Source organism: Antedon bifida, chromosome 3 (genome assembly GCF_963402885.1).
Source record: "Antedon bifida chromosome 3, ecAntBifi1.1, whole genome shotgun sequence".
Lineage (NCBI taxonomy): Eukaryota > Metazoa > Echinodermata > Crinoidea > Comatulida > Antedonidae > Antedon > Antedon bifida.
Window position 1 is genome coordinate 12634652 of NC_136228.1, and position 17523 is coordinate 12652174.

General features: G+C 33.4%; 2 protein-coding genes across 3 annotated transcripts; both read right to left on the reverse strand.

The window, feature by feature from the left end:
• Window positions 1–65: 65 nt before the first annotated feature.
• LOC144837132 (uncharacterized protein C2orf42 homolog) lies at window positions 66–7035 on the reverse strand. The gene is made up of 7 exons (XM_078692141.1): window positions 6875–7035; window positions 4633–5487; window positions 4238–4345; window positions 3514–3726; window positions 3122–3330; window positions 2406–2568; window positions 66–1554 (listed from the first exon to the last, which is right to left on the reverse strand). The coding sequence occupies exons 2-7, from the start codon at window positions 5465–5467 to the stop codon at window positions 1385–1387; spliced, it is 1698 nt and encodes a 565-aa protein (XP_078548267.1). The 5' UTR covers window positions 5468–5487; window positions 6875–7035; the 3' UTR covers window positions 66–1384.
• Window positions 7036–7229: 194 nt separating this feature from the next.
• On the reverse strand, window positions 7230–16724 carry LOC144837667 (ubiquitin thioesterase zranb1-B-like). Of its 2 annotated transcripts, none has more exons than XM_078692873.1 (7): window positions 16418–16724; window positions 15042–16082; window positions 14505–14576; window positions 13710–13908; window positions 12830–13074; window positions 11369–11598; window positions 7230–10685 (listed from the first exon to the last, which is right to left on the reverse strand). In XM_078692873.1, exons 2-7 carry the CDS (start codon window positions 16060–16062, stop codon window positions 10518–10520), a joined length of 1935 nt encoding a protein of 644 aa, XP_078548999.1. In that variant the 5' UTR covers window positions 16063–16082; window positions 16418–16724; the 3' UTR covers window positions 7230–10517. The 2 variants fall into 2 exon arrangements, with proteins under 2 accessions (XP_078548999.1, XP_078549000.1); XM_078692874.1 differs by having other exon boundaries at window positions 16669–16680.
• Between the last annotated feature and the right edge of the window lie 799 nt (window positions 16725–17523).

Genomic DNA, 17523 nt, shown 5'->3' on the forward strand with positions numbered 1-17523 from the left:
TTTGTCAATATCAACGATCTAAGTAATATGTTATTGAACAAAAGAAAGATTGATGAATTGTAAGATTCTTTTAATTCAAAATCTACTAGCTACAGTTAAGATATGCTGACACTGTATTCTATCTCATTACATGGAGAAAACATATTTATGCCTAATTCCAGTAATGCCCCATTTATAACATGAACATCTTACAAGTATATACATAAAGGATTATGTACAATAAATATTTACTATATAAAATTGAAATATACAAACTAAATATACACTTACTTTAAATGATATTAAAAGGGCAGCATTGACGTTTTTATTTTTAAAAGAAAAAAAAGAGAATCTCTTGTTTATAATTTGATAGAAATTGATAGTAAATTAGTTTATTTAAATACCTCTTAGATACTGTAGATATTGTTCAGTGTCAACACATTTGACCAACGCAAACATCAATTTACAAATAAATATTTTTATGCATTTTATATTCTATGGCCACATGCAAATTAACCAAATTAGAGAGGGCTTATTACCTCCATATAATGTACAAAATAACTCGACAAGAGAAGAGAAATCTTCATACACTTTCAATAATTTTTTTATCACAAAAAGTTGTAGGATCAACCGTGTAAATTAGTAGGGATTTGGTTTGGTTACCATTGCCATTTCAGGCCCCCTTTCTGTATAGTGCACTATGTAGTCCTAATTAAGGTCTTTTAAAAAAAGTATTACTTTAATAGCACACTCAACCAAACTATACATTTTATATTTATGTAATGCATCTCATTAAGTACAAAAATCAAATTACTTAAATTTTATTTATTTCATACACATCCAACAGCGAGCACAAACTCGCCAATTACACGATGGATAAACTATTTTATAATTTATTTTGCTTATAAACTAAGTCTCATTTGAGGCTTAGGGAGTGGAGTTGAAAGAGTCGTGAGTTAGAACCCTGGCATTAGGACTGGATTGAACTCCGAACTTTTGGATTGGAAGGCAAGCACGTTAACCACCAAGCTACAGCTCCACTACAAATGAAGTAAGTTATTTATATATCAAAATGAATTATCATCAACCTCTTTATTTCATAGATACAAATTCATTTCAGTTACTGAACTGTGTTGGAACTTCTCTACAGAATTGTAATGCAATTCTCAAAAAGAAGTTTGGCCACACCAAACGAAACATAACATGGACTTTACTTGTGGTAATGACATAAATCTATTCTATTTAAAATTCATTATAAAATGACTGTCTGCTATTGCAGACATTGTCAACGACTGTAATTAAGTCATTTGTTATCTAAATCAATATTAAAAAAAACAACCTGAGATACATTTATAAGAGTCTCAAAATACATATACAATCTACCACACAGGATTGCTGGACATTTTTAGACAGCTTGCTCGACTGGGAGAGGCAACCTATGTTCGACATGACCGTTACGAAGGTGTCCGTATTCAAATTTTATCCGTAACTCTCCTATCTTAGACTTTGGTAGAATATCTGGAATCCATTCAATGATAAATGGTGTTGGTTCCTTTTGGTCAGGTGATGTGTTACCTGAAATATAAACAAATTATACATTAATAATTTAAGATATAGCGGAAAAACTTATACACAAAGATCGGTTCCCATCAGATGTGTGAATGATTGCCAAAGAAGTACAAACTGTTTATGTTCATCTTGGCCTTGCTCCTAGTATAGCCAATCAGGTGACAAGTACAAACTGTTCATGTTCACCTTGGCCTTGTCAGACCGGAAATAATCATTTGTTGTGCACAATTATTTAACTCTTTGATTGGGTGTCTATTAACATGTGATGCTTCACTCATCCATGTCTGGTGGAACCAGCCTAATGGGAATTTTAAGAAACCTGTATAGAGTTCTGCGGTGCTGACGTCATGACGGTAGGTGGCGCTGAGTGGTTGCTAGCCAACCAAAAAATGCGTTCAACCTGCCTGAGTGACTCTCAGGTCACCAATGGTTTGGAATAGGCTTATTGAAGTAGTCATTTTAAAACTTAATAATTTTCAATAAAAACAAACTAAAATTTCAAAGGATCACTAAATATTTGTTTTTAATGATCTATTTATTCTTCAACTACAGTTTAAGTTAAAAAAAATCAAGCTAAGATACATAATGTGATAGAAATACAGATCTATACAGTATATCAACATAGTAGCGTTGAACGCTTTTATTGGTTGGCTAGCAACAATGCAGCGCCCTCTATCTGTGTGACGTCACACTGCAGAACTCTATTGTGTCTGGATTGTTCAGTGTGTGATGTGCCCAAATATGGTAGTAATATGCCCAAATATGGTAGTGATATGACATCATCATGTCTATATATGGGCACATCACATTTTTTTGTCACATAAAATGTGAAAGTGTAGACAGAGCATTAAACTTACCAACTTTAAGGTAGGTTTTCAATTCACAAGGCTTAATTGCTACTTGTCCATCTGCCTTACGGAATGACTCTGCTATAGTTTCCACATCCATTTTAGGTGTTACATGCAGGAGATATTTCCCATCACGGTCCTGAACAAAACTTCTTGTAATATCCAGAGGCATCTGGAAAAACAAATTTAATAAATTTAATCCTTTGAGGAGAAAGAGAGTTGTCTACTAGATGTTGGACCGAATGTAAATTTCTTTTAAATTGGAAACTCAGCTTTAAAGCCTTTTTTTGGCTTACTTGAGATTCCACACATAAACAAAGACTGTAATAAAGCTTTTTCTTATGATCTTTTCTTTTTTCTTACTTTATGTGGAACAATAAAAAAATGAAAAAAAAAATTAATTGACAATCACACTAACATGGAAACAAGACCATCTTAAAAATGGAGTATTTCAGGAAAAGTAACCCTTGGATCTTTTTTGTGAGTCTAAATGTACCAGAGTTAAAAAGTTAATAGAATGGTGTATATAGGTTGTTGTTTGCAAATAGCATGGGAAATCTGTAAATAAATTCTTTACTTTAAACCATTTATGAATACGTACAATGTTTCCAACAACAATTTATATACAGATAGTTAATACAGATAGTTAATATAAAAACCAGATGAAAACATTTTTCAAAGAATGTGAAATGTATTGTATTATATAAAAGCTTTGTATTGTTTACCTCAGCAGTTTCAAAGATGGACTTTACATGAAGAATACTAGTTATATGCCAAGTGTACTTAGAGAATGTGCCGAGTGGAAGTGCGTCCTTGCGTATGAAAGCGGTTGTTGAGTTTGGTAGGCGGCGCTTTTTACTGCCTGCGGATATTCGTTGTTGAAGGCAGTCAAAAAATACCTGAGGTACATGAAATACAAGAGGTTCTGGATTTCCTTTAAAATACAAAATTTCAAATTTAATACGTGGACAAATTATTGAAAGAAATATAAGATACGAAATAACAACATGTTGCATCTTCATAATAATACTATATTATTCAGGTATATCAAATTACACTATCACCTAAATAGATTCCCGTCATTTGATCAATTGTGAGTCACATGATAAACACTTACCATCAAATTGAAAATGCATTGTTTGATTAATTCTTTCTGTAACGCTTCCAAGCCAATCTAAGAACGTTATAACAGGAATAGCGCCCTCTAGATTCACAACAGTAGCCATTGAGGGACTGGTTTGCGGCGGAGGTTTTTTATTGGGTGTCCGCTTCACATTTGAATTTGTGTTAGCTCCATCATGAAGGGTTAATAATGCACTGCTTGCTTGAACTGTAATTGAAATAGATAAAAGATTACGGAGTTAAGCAAAGTGAACCAAAATGCGGAGAGGGGTGGGAATGTAGGAGAAAGAACCGCAAATTTTTTCTGAAATGTTCACATAAGCAAGCTCCTACCACATCTCTGGTAGCGACATTGGGGACCCCTCATGAAACGTCACAAAATAAACACGAATATCACTACAATTCGCTAATTCAAACGCTTTCTATTGAGATGTCTGTGTAGTCGAGTGGATTACAGTAGACTATGGACTTTACATGATGTCGATGTATGGCCCCGGGGGTTCGAATCCCATGACCAACTTCGTCTTACTTTATAGTAAGAGATTATTTAGAGGGTTAGGTTTAGATATATTTAGGTAGTTTCACATAAGGGGTCCCCAACTTATGTACGAAAAAAAAAATTGCTCCCTGGTAACATGCTAATGATTACATCTTTTGTTGGTTTCTGTCTGTGCTTTTTCTTTTTGTATGGTATAAAAAAACAATAAAATGATTGTTACCCAGTGTGTCATCCTTCCTCTTTCTTTTTGCACCCGTTGTAGTCGTCATTGTATCCTCTTCTATTACTATTGTAGTTTGGATCACTTGTTCCTCAGATGTTACTGGCCCTAAAGAAGTACAAAACAAATTTTACACATAAAAAAAAAATCTAAGCAGAGTTATATAATGAGTAAAGATTTGCTTTATATATAGTTTATATCATTTTTATCAATAGAGAGGTCCCACTTTTGCGTTGGACAGTGTGCACAGTTTTCAATAAATAAATTAATAAATAAGCACAAAACAAGTGTATATTTCAGCTGAGTGATTTACATCCTGTTTTGATGAAATATTTTTTAATACTGTACAGTATATAATAAATACAGTAATAAAATAATATTGTAGCATTGCTTACCTGTAGTGTCTAAATGAATATAATATTCAAATTCTTTGGCTAACGTATCATCACTCGCAAATGCACAAATACACGCGTAAAAATGTACACATCTCCTACGCTGGTCCTCACCTCCAACCAAATTCTTAAAGAAGTTCTTAAATGGTTTGCACATGCACTGAAATCGATGCTCAGTGACTCCGCTCTTTTTATGAGTACATGAGGTGAACGAAAAATGTAAGAAGCCAAGTGGCTGCTTAGGATTTGGTTTACATTTAACTACCATTACGTTTTTAGTAACACGCTGAACAAGTGGGCCAGTGGTCTCTGTCGCCAGCAGCCATATAGCCTGCTTTATTTCGTTAGATACTGGTAATGCATTCAAAACCGAGTTCTTAAGAGTCAGCGGTGAAGCCTCGGCTTCACAGTCCAATGCTAAGCGTATATGAGGACATGGAGGAGGCAGTGTATGCAACTGGTTTATCATGATAGGAGGCTTAGGACACGTCTCGACAAAACAACGAGCACTCTGTGCAACTAGGTTATTCCAGGCTTCTAGATTATGAGCCTGCCCTGCTAATTCCTGTTTTAACGGCAACTGCACAAACCCTCTGTAGTCTGGACCACGATCACGTAGACGAACAGAAAATACTTGAACTGTTGAGCCAGTAATGACTTTAACCGCATCAGCACTGTGTCCACTCTTGCGTCCACTCCCCTTTAATGTCATATTACAGGCTTTATTCTTGCAGCTCAATCCTCTTATTCCATTGTATGTACCACAGTTTGGACATTTCTTTACCCCTCTTAAGGTAGGTCGTCCTAAATCCTTGAACAAGTCAGATTTTTTATCCATGACTCTTCTTTTTACTGCACCTGATTAAGACAAAAAAATCCCCCACAAACATGGTAATCGTATCATCAGCATGTCATTTGTCAACAATTTGAATGTATCATATTATTTATTTGTTTATTGTTGGCTTAGACTAGAGTATAGGTTTAGAATATACTGCTATATTATTATGTGGGCCTAAAATTATTGCTATCTGCAACTACTCAGAGCCATATATATAAAGAGTTACGACATTGAAAATTAGAAGCCATTTTTGTGTCAAAAAATTCGCACGCTGAGGGCGCGCGCGTCTCTTTTGTATAGCGTTTTCCTATAGTTCATGCATTATTTTTAGATTTTTTTGTCTATGAAATAACGCTTATATTCCGTTTTTATTTTAGTAATTAATTTTATTAATGGTATTAATTTGGTAGCATACATATATTGTGTCTATAATAACAAAAGAATAAATGCTAGGGCCTACATGCAAGTCAGGATACATCAAAGCATGAACCAATACAAAAAACACACAAATTCACCCCTCTTTTTATACAGTATATGGCTCTCTGTGTGTTTTTGACACAAACTTTCAGAGACTCGTTCATCATTTCATTTGTAATAATTTGCCTTTATTATTTTAATATTGTTCATACCCTATTCAATATATTAACAAATATATCCACGACACTTTATTATTTTATTTAGTCATCAAAGCATGCATTATAAATTGAAAATATTACATAATTGTTATTAATAGGACGTAGTTATGGGATGTTTCGTTCCAAAATCAATCAATCGAACTTTATAATGTACTAGCGCACGCGCGCGCAATATTCTTTGCCGCAAGTACTTCTGTACGCTGTGCACATTGATATTTCACCGTAAAATGTGCAATTACATTTTTTTAAATATAAGAAAAAGTTTAAAGTATTTTCTTGCTCCTATACTTTACATGCATTAACGGAGACAAGTTTGACACAAATTGATCTGCATATCACGTGACTATAATCCAATGTCGTAACTCTTTATATATATGGCTCTGCAACTACTAAAGCTAGGGCGCCCCCTAGGCCTAATAAGAAATAATGTATTAATAAAAATAAAATTTTTATTTTAAATTGAGCGATTCATAAATGTATTGATAATAATAATAATATCATAAGCCTATATATATCAGGTATAACATTAGCCTAGTAATAATGTAATCATTTAAATCACAAAATCTACCTACTATAGGCCTAGACTTCGCTAACTATCCACGTTAACATCTATACCGGCGAGGATGAATATTCCTGGGAACAACTTGCTTTTAAGCACTGTACTGCTGCTTGCCTAGGCCTAGCCTCGCATCACACAAAAAAGCGGATAGACCCACACGTTTGTATTGGGTTTTATTATAATGTAATTACACATATTTTCATGAATTCTTACCTGAAATATTAATCAATAAATTATGTATTGAACTGTTACAATTGTGTCTCCACAGGATAAAAAGGATACGCTAATTACATCGACAAATGTTAATGTTTTGACAGTATTTTCTTAAAAATTGGCTCGCGCCATATTGACTTGCAAGACAACAACTCGAAGAAGAAACAGCGTAATTGGCTGAAAATTATCATGTGGCAACAATTTAACTGACGTAAACTGTGATTGGCTAAAAAAATGATTGGCAAAATAGCAGCAGACGACATTAAAAAATTGTCTTTAGTTGGTGTTGTTTTTTTATCATAAAATAGATAATAACATACAAATTGTAATAAAACTTACAAATAGTCATACAAAGCATAATTTAATCTTCCTTTATTGAGCATCTGTTAAAAGTGAACCCACTCACTGAATGTTTTAATTTATGCAAAAAATTAAAAAACCTAAATTCAATGTTTATATAGTGTTTATAAATTAATAAAATAACATACAATTGCAGACTGAAGCGTGGGTATTGTGTTATATAGTGTTCTGAGCAATACATATTTATGTAAAAGTTGCTTGCAATCAACAGAGTAAAATGTGGGCCACTAGTCTGAACAGTTTTAAAGTCAATCCGAAAACATTACTGTTGATTCATTTGTAAAAACAAAAAACTTGGGTGGAGGAAAATTTCATTTATTGTTATGATACAGTATAAACACATTCCATGATGATGCACACTATTATTTAAACCTAACAAACCATATTTAACCACAGAATTTTAATTCCAACAGAATGATATGTGCTTCACAAAAAGATTTTCTAGTCTGATTTTAATTCTAACAATTTAATGATACTGTACTGTATACATTGTGTGCGTGGTACAGTAGTTACTCTCTGTATATAAAACTGTATTCGTGTTCCATTAGAATATAGTAATAAGTGTAGTTCAGTTGTAAATAAAAAACCAATCTGATTTTAACAATCCCCTTTAGCAAGTTCCTACACGTGTCCATTTACTCAAACTAAATCAGCTTTTTAAAAAACAATACAGTAAATCTGCAAGACAATATTATTGTTTTAATATTATGTAACTATGTTATGTGTCATTTATAATTCAAAATGTTATACAATAGTTATTTCAGTGACTCAGTTTTCTACTTAAAAAATCAATTAATTTAGCACTGCAGACATACTAAAAAAGGAGGGGAGTAAAGGGAGAAAAAGGAAATATCAATCAATTCATTCAGATTTTTATCAAATTTAACACTTTTAATCTGCCATAAACCTCATGTTAACTTTTACTAGGGGGAGAGAGAAAACATAGTACATGCATAATAATTTAGTAAATGAAAATAAAATGAATTTTTGAATACAGTCTTCTAAGGTGTTAAATATTCCATCACAAAAAACAGTTATATTTTATTGCGCATATTGGAAACTACCATTTTCATCATTATTAGAATTACAATATAATTGCTGTTTCATGAGTTGTGAGACAAATATCAACCTTTCAGTGTTTTAATAATCAAACTAATAATAAAATTAAAATTATACCATCTTTCATTTATCAAGATAACTATGGTAATTATTACAAAAACAATATGGGTTAGGTTACTTATTCCTTTCTGTATCAAAAATCATATAAATAAATATGAATATGGGATAGGAGAAATAATAGTTCCTCTCTCATTTAAAGAGTGTCAAGGGGTATAAAGCAATGGGAATTTTTTCGCACCCTGTTTTCCCACAATCCTGCCAGGCTCATTTTTACACAAAAGTGGCTAATAACGTAATAAGTCTTATTTACAATCACTTTCGTTGTAGATCTTTCGTTTTAAAAGGGTATTTCTTGAAAAATGGGGTTTGCTCGAACCCCTCTTCCTTCAACTGTGAAAAAGCAGGTAATAAGCTACTCATTACAAGTAAGCAATCAATCAAATAGAGACTGCTTAAATATAGCTAAAGCACCATTCTAGATTTGTTCTTTAAATTACACACACTTGTAAAATCAATTTAACAACCCTTAGATACAAACTGAATAAAATATTAATATATATAATATATAACAGAAATTAAAACATACTTAAAGTGTCAACAGAATTGCTTTAAATGAAATCATTATCAACTTTCCTGTGCTAACAAGGGTTCTGGTTCAAATCCAGAAACAAACATGGAACTATGATGAGTTCAATTTTGTTCCGTCTCTCTAAAATGGGTACTGTTTGAATAAATTTGCTGTGTTATTTAATTAACACCTTTGATACATGAAAATACTGAACATACTAGGTCAAATTATAACATTTCCCAACCACGGACTAAATGTATTAGAAAACGACATTAAATAAAACGGCCAATTATCTCATTTTATATATTTCGATGTTGGTAAAATGCAATGGTAACTCAAAGTACCAACAAAAATACTGAAATAAGTTTTGAAAAATCCCACAAAATGATGTACAAGGACTTATATAGGCAAGCAACAAGCGTAACAACCACGGTCGTCCAACCCATGGCTTTATTTACCCCATACAACCGTAAAAATCACAAAATAACGTACCTAATATAACTAAAACCTCAGATATTAATGCACAATATCTGAGAGAGATTATTTAGGTTATGTCTTAGTTATCTAGATATTTTCTTTCCATTTTGCAGTACAGTCATATGAAGCAAGTATAACCATGATAAGAGACAACCAGCCAGAAACATCAACACATCTTACTTCAAATATTTGTGAAATGTGAAACAAGGAAATTAATAAATAAATACAATGATTTCATTACACCCAGGGACATGAAAATCAATTTTTTTTTACAATTTACCCAGGGGTAAAATCATGTGCACAATAGCAACAATAGTTTTAGTGTATGAAATTGAATTTGTTTTCGGTAATTATTTTTCGTTGATACTATCTTGAAATCAACAATGATGAAACACATACATTCCAAAACTCCTTTAAGAATAATTAAATCTTCACAATTCAAATTCAATATTTTGTGAAATTACCTTTTTGTTGGATGTGTTAAAAACAAATCTATTTATAGATCAATCATGATTTCGTATTTACAACATGATTGACCCAAATATAATAATACTATACACAACTTTTTAGAAGATATGGAAAAATTGAGTTATTTAACATTTAGATGATTAAATGAGAACATACCATATTGTTTTCAGTACTGCTTGGAAATTAACAGCGGTTGCATATACAACAGTATTGAATTTAATGTAAAAACAAAATTAGAAATTATTGTAAGAATTTCCAGACTAAATGCATCTGCAATTCTACTTTTTTAATACAGAAAACAAAAAATCGCATATTTTGTTGTTGTTTTGTGCTTTTTAGGGAATGGTATAAAAATGTTTAAAAACAAAATATAAATGTTTCACATAATGCATTTTGTAATATTAAAATCCTCACACAATTCACACGTTTAGGGTGGTTGTGCAATACAGAAATTGGTGGAAAAAAAAAAATTAATATTCTACTGAATTCTTTTGTCTATTTTGAGTACTAATACACAAAAATCATGATCTTTAAATAACTTTATGATCTTTTCTTTAGTTATTAATTAGATTTGATCAATCACTATTCGCATGGTACCACCATCATCACGACCAGCATGGCATTTTCAAGAAAGTGCCCTCTTAAGTTTCATCAAGTACAATGTGGGTTGGCATGGCGATATTTCTGTAACCATTCTTCAATCATCTGCCCAACAATTACAGGTAGACGACGAGGTTGAGTCTGTTGTGCGACGAGACTACCGCCACAGGTCATGCGACAGTCCAACCAATCACGAAGAAGCTTTTCTTCTGTTCCGACCTAAAATTAAATTCGATTAGCATTTATTTTATCAATAGAAAATTCTTATTCTAGATGTAAGCAGAAGGTAAATGGTAAGAATTTGTGGAATGAAAGGATTGATATGATTTGACACTGCCATTCAAAAAGTTTACATTACAGTACATGACCGAGTATAATCCCATCCCTTAATTTAGGCTAAATTTAGACGCAAAAGTTATGGTAAATCCATTAATTCAATCCTAGTATAATCCCATGTTTGAGTATTACTCCACCCTCTAATTTAGGCTAAACTAGCTCTGTCTACACTATCAAAAATAGTTTGGCAAAAAAGTGTGTTGTGCCCAAATAATGGTAGTGATATGATATAATTGTGTACATATATGGGCACGTCACATTTTTTTGTCACATAAAGTTTGACAGTGTAGAGAGCTTTAGACACAAGTCTTTGGTAAATCCATTTTTAATATAATCCCACCCTCTAATTCCCTCATATTTGTACACAGACGGCTATGAGCGCTCACTGGCTAAACCCAGGGCCCCAGAGCTTTAGGAGCCCCAGAGCTTGAGAAGCTTACATGCAACTACCCAGTCTACCCGTAGGAGTGCTAAACCATGGGCCTTGCCACCTGTGTACACCACTGTACACAGACAATACTGTCAAACAGAATTTCTATTAAAATAATTTAATTTGAAGCACATACTTGTAAGGATGATATAAAATGAACAGGTAGTATCTTTCCATCACTGTCAGACAATGGTAGACAGACGGTCCAAGCATCATCCTCAGTGTCTAAATTAGCACCGGCTCCAATATTATCATCTGTTTCTGTCTCCATGGCAACAAGAGCTGAGAAGTGCCCTCTAGTATAGGCAAGTGCTATTGGATTTTTCGAGCAAAAACTAGGCTCCCACAGAAGAGGGAGGTAGACACCTAGTAAACATAATGAAACACAAATGGAAAATTAGGATATAGCTACTAATAATAATAATAATAATATTTATTCGGTCATCAATGTAAAAATAACCAGGACTAGTACTAGGTATGAATCTCACAATAAAATATCAATGTTATAGGAATTTTGGTTTTGGTCGTTGTGACTACAGCTAGCACGCAATTCAATTCCATTTATTTATATTATCTTTATTATTTGCATAAAATACATAGAAAATTGTGACTCTCAGAATACAACAGAATACAAAAACAGTAAAGTACAAAAGCCATGACACATTCTCTAACATTCAGTGCTCTAATGGATAACTTGTCATTTTCAGGATTGGAAATTAATGCTTTATCCTATGTTAGTGGTACTGTATGGCCCACTACAGTACTGTATATGGTATGTACCCCACAACAAGCTTATAAACACGCATATATGAAAAGACAAAAAGTGTATTTTAATACACTTTTAATATTGTTAAATTCTCACTCTGTTATTAGTCATGAAATTAGCTTATTATTTATTGCATAATACTCACAGAATAAAATTAATCATACTATGTTATATGAGTCAAACCCATGTCAGAGGTCAAGTACATTGACAAATTGTATGTACAGTATACAGTACCAAAACAGTACTGCATATTGGATGCAATGTACTGAAACACATTGACTACTTTACTACAATGGAATACAAAACATTTGTGTAAATACTTATTTAAATAATGTTTTACATGTCTGAGAACATTCCACAATAATTACCAAGTACTAGTACATATGATAATTCAATTTAAAGCATTCATTGCTTGTGCCTAAATTGCATAAAATAGGCTTATTAGTTAATACTATAGGCCAAGGATGATGAGTTACTTTCCCCATCAACAGCAATAATAGCCATAGAAATGCAAGTATCTAATGAATGTTTAGATTGTTAACATACATGCCAACATATTATGTTAAAAAAACGGGAGGCTGTGTTTTTTAGGTCAACAGAGGAGTGCAGTGTGTGACATCACAAGCGGTGTCGCATGGTGGCTATGTGAGGGGAATCCCCTTTCCTTTGAGAAAAAAATCTGAAAATTATGACTGCAGATGGTCGTACAATGGCTTAAATGTTGTAAATTTGCTTGTGTAAAGCCTTTTTGTTATATTTTAGTGCAGAAAACAACACAAAAACATTTAGAAAATGTGGAAAAAACGGGAGCACAATATTAGTATTTCTCACCTTGAAATCTCGCAAATCCTAGATTTTCACCACGAAAACTCTTGATAAATTTCACCCCATAAACGATGATGGGCCTACGCAGTATGTGTGCAAGAACAAAGATATGTGTCTGCTCTAAAGCTGCCCCTGGTTGTCCAGCACGACTTAGCATTAGTGCCCAATCCTGCAGCCACTGGTCCTCATCCAGAGAAAAGTGCATACTTTCTACTTGCATAGATTCATACTCCTTCCATCTAGCATAAAACCTATTATGGTATTTTTAAGGAGAGTGGATGATAACATTTCTTTTTTTAATAAGCCAAGGACTGGTATAACAGTACTTTATTCAGAATGTTTCTTTATCAACTGACTGATTGGGGTCAAGCCGCCTGGTACTGGAGGAGGCGTACAACATCAACAACAACAGATGGCATCATGATAAACATTCAGTTCTGCTTCATTGGTTATAAAATGTACAGTACAGTATATATTTTGAGTAACCTTTATATAGATATTATACTGTCCCCTTAAAAAATATTTTTTTTCCAATTTTTTGTTGAATATGCCATTTTAATGTCACATAATAGTTATTCACTTTGACCAAAAAATGGATTAAAAAAATGTTTTTTTAATGTAATTTAAATATTTAAAAAATATTGAAATTGTCAGACCATGGAGGAAATATATACAGATATGTATATTTCCTCCATGGTCAGACAATGGTTTTTGGTTAAAATTAACTATTTCATTTTATAAGTGAAATAATTTGTTTTGTTTTTACAGAAGTAACTGTAAATAACTTTATTAAAACTGCAAAATGGCCTATTGAAAGTCTGATTTTATAAATCTGCATTTTTCATGTTTTTGGGGGACAAAACATCTTTAAGGAATGTTGACTTACTTCATAGAACAGTCTCGTAGGCTCTCACCAAGCGCTCGTCGCAAAACACAGTCAGCATCAAACACACCCCATGTAGCTTGAAGTGCGGAGTCTAGCAGACAGTCACCAGCTGTCCGATTCCAGAGGGCATAAAGACGACTGCCTAACCTGCCTGTTATTTCTAAACTCCAATTAATGATGGTAGACTCTTGTTCCAATTCTGAATATTTAAATGAAAAATGGTTGCAAGATCATGAATGCTTTAGTTATTTTTTTATTTTATTATTAGTAGTTGTTAACAACGCACTTACAAATAAACTTAAAGTTATTATGTCAGATGTTAGCCACCCCCTTAACCAGTACATTACGTTAAGCCGGTCTGGGCGCATTACATATCCTCGCTGGAACACTGAACGCCTACGTAGATCTTTTCTCCCATCTGCTATGAGGCATTTTAATTTAAGGTGGAAACGTTAACTGCAATAAGTATTTTAAATCTGTATTTTTTAAATCTGTATTTTTTAAATCTGTATTTTTAACTCAATTTGTACTTTTTGTGTCCTCTTTTAACTTTTTTTATATAACATCTTGTTTGTGCGACAATGTTTTTAGACAATTTTAATGTGTGTACTTTCAGCCAAAGTTTCAAGCCATTTATGAGTTTGACAATAAAGTTTATTGAATTGAATTATGGCAGATGTCCGATAATGTCAAATAGATATTAATCATGGAGGCCTTTTCCTCAACATCCTAATGTTTGTTTGTTGATGGTCATGTTTTATCGCATTCTTTAAAAATCACAAAAAAATCGATTACCTTTTTGTACATCGCCATCAAGAAGTTCGTCCATTAACTGATTTCTAGTAGAAAGTGGTAGTTCTTCAATTTCTGGGAAAAAAATGTGTAAAATGTTGGTGAAAATATGATGCAAAAAATGAATGATTTATGATGGTGGTTAAACAATACTTTGATGGCCCAATATCGGACTCTCCAAAAACTGTACCAAAGCAGACTTAGTTTCCAAATTCTACCAATTTTACCAATAAAAACACATTCAGTTAGAGGAATTTATGAAAAACCAGGCATATTAGCCCAGCCCAAGGTGTCCGGTATTGGGAGAGGTGACTGTATTGTGTATTCGCAATCAATTTATTGTGTGTGAGAAAATGCATAATGTTTTGAGAAATATATAAAAAGGTGTTTTTAATCGAATAAATTTATAAAGATGCCACAGCTTCACACAATTGTTTCCCACAGTGAGGGATGAATAAAGTTTTACTTTGACTTGATACAATTATTATATTTGTTAATTAATGTGGAAAGATGTTGAGTAAACAAAATAAGCGTGCTTACCACCAGGAAGTGTAAATGTTACGATATCTGTTGCAAAATAACATGGGAAATCTCCTTTACGCTGACGTAAATTAGATGAGATTTCCTTACGTATACATGCAGCTAGATCAGGACATACTTGCGATGGAGGTCGCTTGACAACATGGCTTGAAACGTCTGTTGTAAGGAGTACGGCTAAAAGATCTTCCCTTTGAAAACGTATGGCAAGGTGAACTAATGTAAGACCTGCATCAAATGCACTAGGTCTGTTCAAGAAAAGGGTTTCATCATGTGTGAGTTGTCGGGTGGGATCCCCACCTGAGCTGAGGTAGGCTTCTACGGGCTGTGTGTCACCGTCTACGACACCGACGCAGGCGTTCAGGAATAACCAGTCTGACTTGCGCAAACGTCTACGTATTTGTTTGACACGTTTTTCATGTTCAATGTTACTCATAGGTGGTGGCGCTGCAGCTGCTGCTCCTACTTGCTGGAACTCTATATTGCCATCCGGACTTCTCGGAGGAGACTCAGGCGGGGAACCACGGGAAACAGACAAAGAACTCACTTTTGACTCTACTGGTAATCGTGGTCGAGGGTGGTGGCATAGGATGCACATTTTAGCTTTAGGCCAGTTTTCATAAGTGCATGCATGGCAAGACCATTTCTTGATGGCCAAATTACCGGCTCTATTTCGTTCATTGTTCGATGGTTGGCATATTTCGGGGACACGGTTCATAGAGGTAGTTCGTGTGATGGCGCGGTTGTTTTTATCCACAGCTGGGGCTAATGAACCACGGGGTGTATAACAAGTTGTACACTTTGTAAGATGTGCTCGATTGAGAAATGTACATGCCCTACAGGGCCACTGGGAGAGTGACCGTGGTAGACTTATAGTCTCTTGTTGGGAAACAAGTGATGCTTGAGATGTTGGTGTTATCCACTGAACTGGTCGAAGTGCGTGGCACAATGTACAATGAACTGAACTGTGCCAGTTCATATATGTACAATATTCACATGTCCATTTATTACCATTTCCTGACATTGTCCTTTGCTGGTGGAACTCTAAAAAAAATGGGGGAAAATGGTTTTCTTTTAAATACTTTTAAAGTACACAATTTTGAATTATTAATCTGAAATTTTGAATTATTAATTCAAAATTTTGATTTCATTCAATATTTTTTAATTTAAAAATGATAGTTCTCTTTATTTTCGGTGAATAGGTTAGGAACCTACACTTAATTATCTTTCTCACTAGCCTAACAGTATCTACTACTTAGCAGTAACACTTCGTTCTTGTATTGTTTGTAAGTAAACTAATAATATATTAATAATCATATCTCAGTCAGTCAGCTAGAGACACCTATCTACTTACTAATAGAAAGCATTGAAAAACTTACCTTTCGTCCATCAACTCGACAATTAAAGTAGAGTCAACCTGTCCTTGCCTACTACTATCGAACACTACGTGACCGCACAGTACTACTGATCCGCGTTGGCCTGCAGGCTAGGCCTAGCCTACCTAGCAAATTATCAAACAAAAATACGAGTCACGTACTGGTTTATAAATACCAGAACGATTACCAAAATACTCTTTAGCTAGTATAAGATAATCATTTTTGAACTAAAATGAACTAGACCAGATAATTACAGAAAATAACCAACAAACAGCAGTTTATTTCATCAGAAGATGCCTCATTCCTCTTGTTCAGCCATTTTTGTTATGATATCGCTGGCTAAAAAAAACGTCATCATTGTCATGCGCACTAACCCACTCACGACGAGCCCTTTAAAAAATGTTGACAGACGTGACGGGATTTACGTCAACCGAAGGATCGAAAGCGTCAATTAACGTTATCGTAACAGAAAAAAAAATTAAATTCATCTATTTTATTTCAAATCTACATCGATATCCTGATTATATTCCATTAATTTTATTCTATCTAATTATTTAAAGTTATACTTTACATTTTTTCTTTTTCTGTTATTATCGTACCTTATACGCTTTTTTTCCTATTAACTAATTTAATTGCATGTAATATTGTGCAAATAATAAATATTAGATTTAGGAACTTATTAAAACGGTACTGGTAGTACAGTAGGGATCATTACCAGTTGGAGGGACCATGTGTTGCAGTGCTTAGTGAACTGTAGTTATTAGAAAAGTGAGGCACTAACTGGAACTGTATAGTACTTTGTTGAGGCATGAAATATGTGCAAAAAGTACAGTAGCCAAGTCAAAAGTATTTGGCGACTTTAAAGTCAGCCAGCTAATACAAATACAAGAAATACAATTAAATGATGATTTTATTATTTTGCGACATCATTCTATAAGTTTAGTAGTTGCACCGAAAAGATTATGCTAGTTGCTCTTCATTTTGTTGGTAGGGTAATAATAATCTATGCCCGTTACATCCAGTAGGGTTTTTAAAGTGCTATCAAAACATGTTATAATAGTTTATTAATATGGTCATCTCCAACTACAGTACTTTTTTTCAAGTTATGT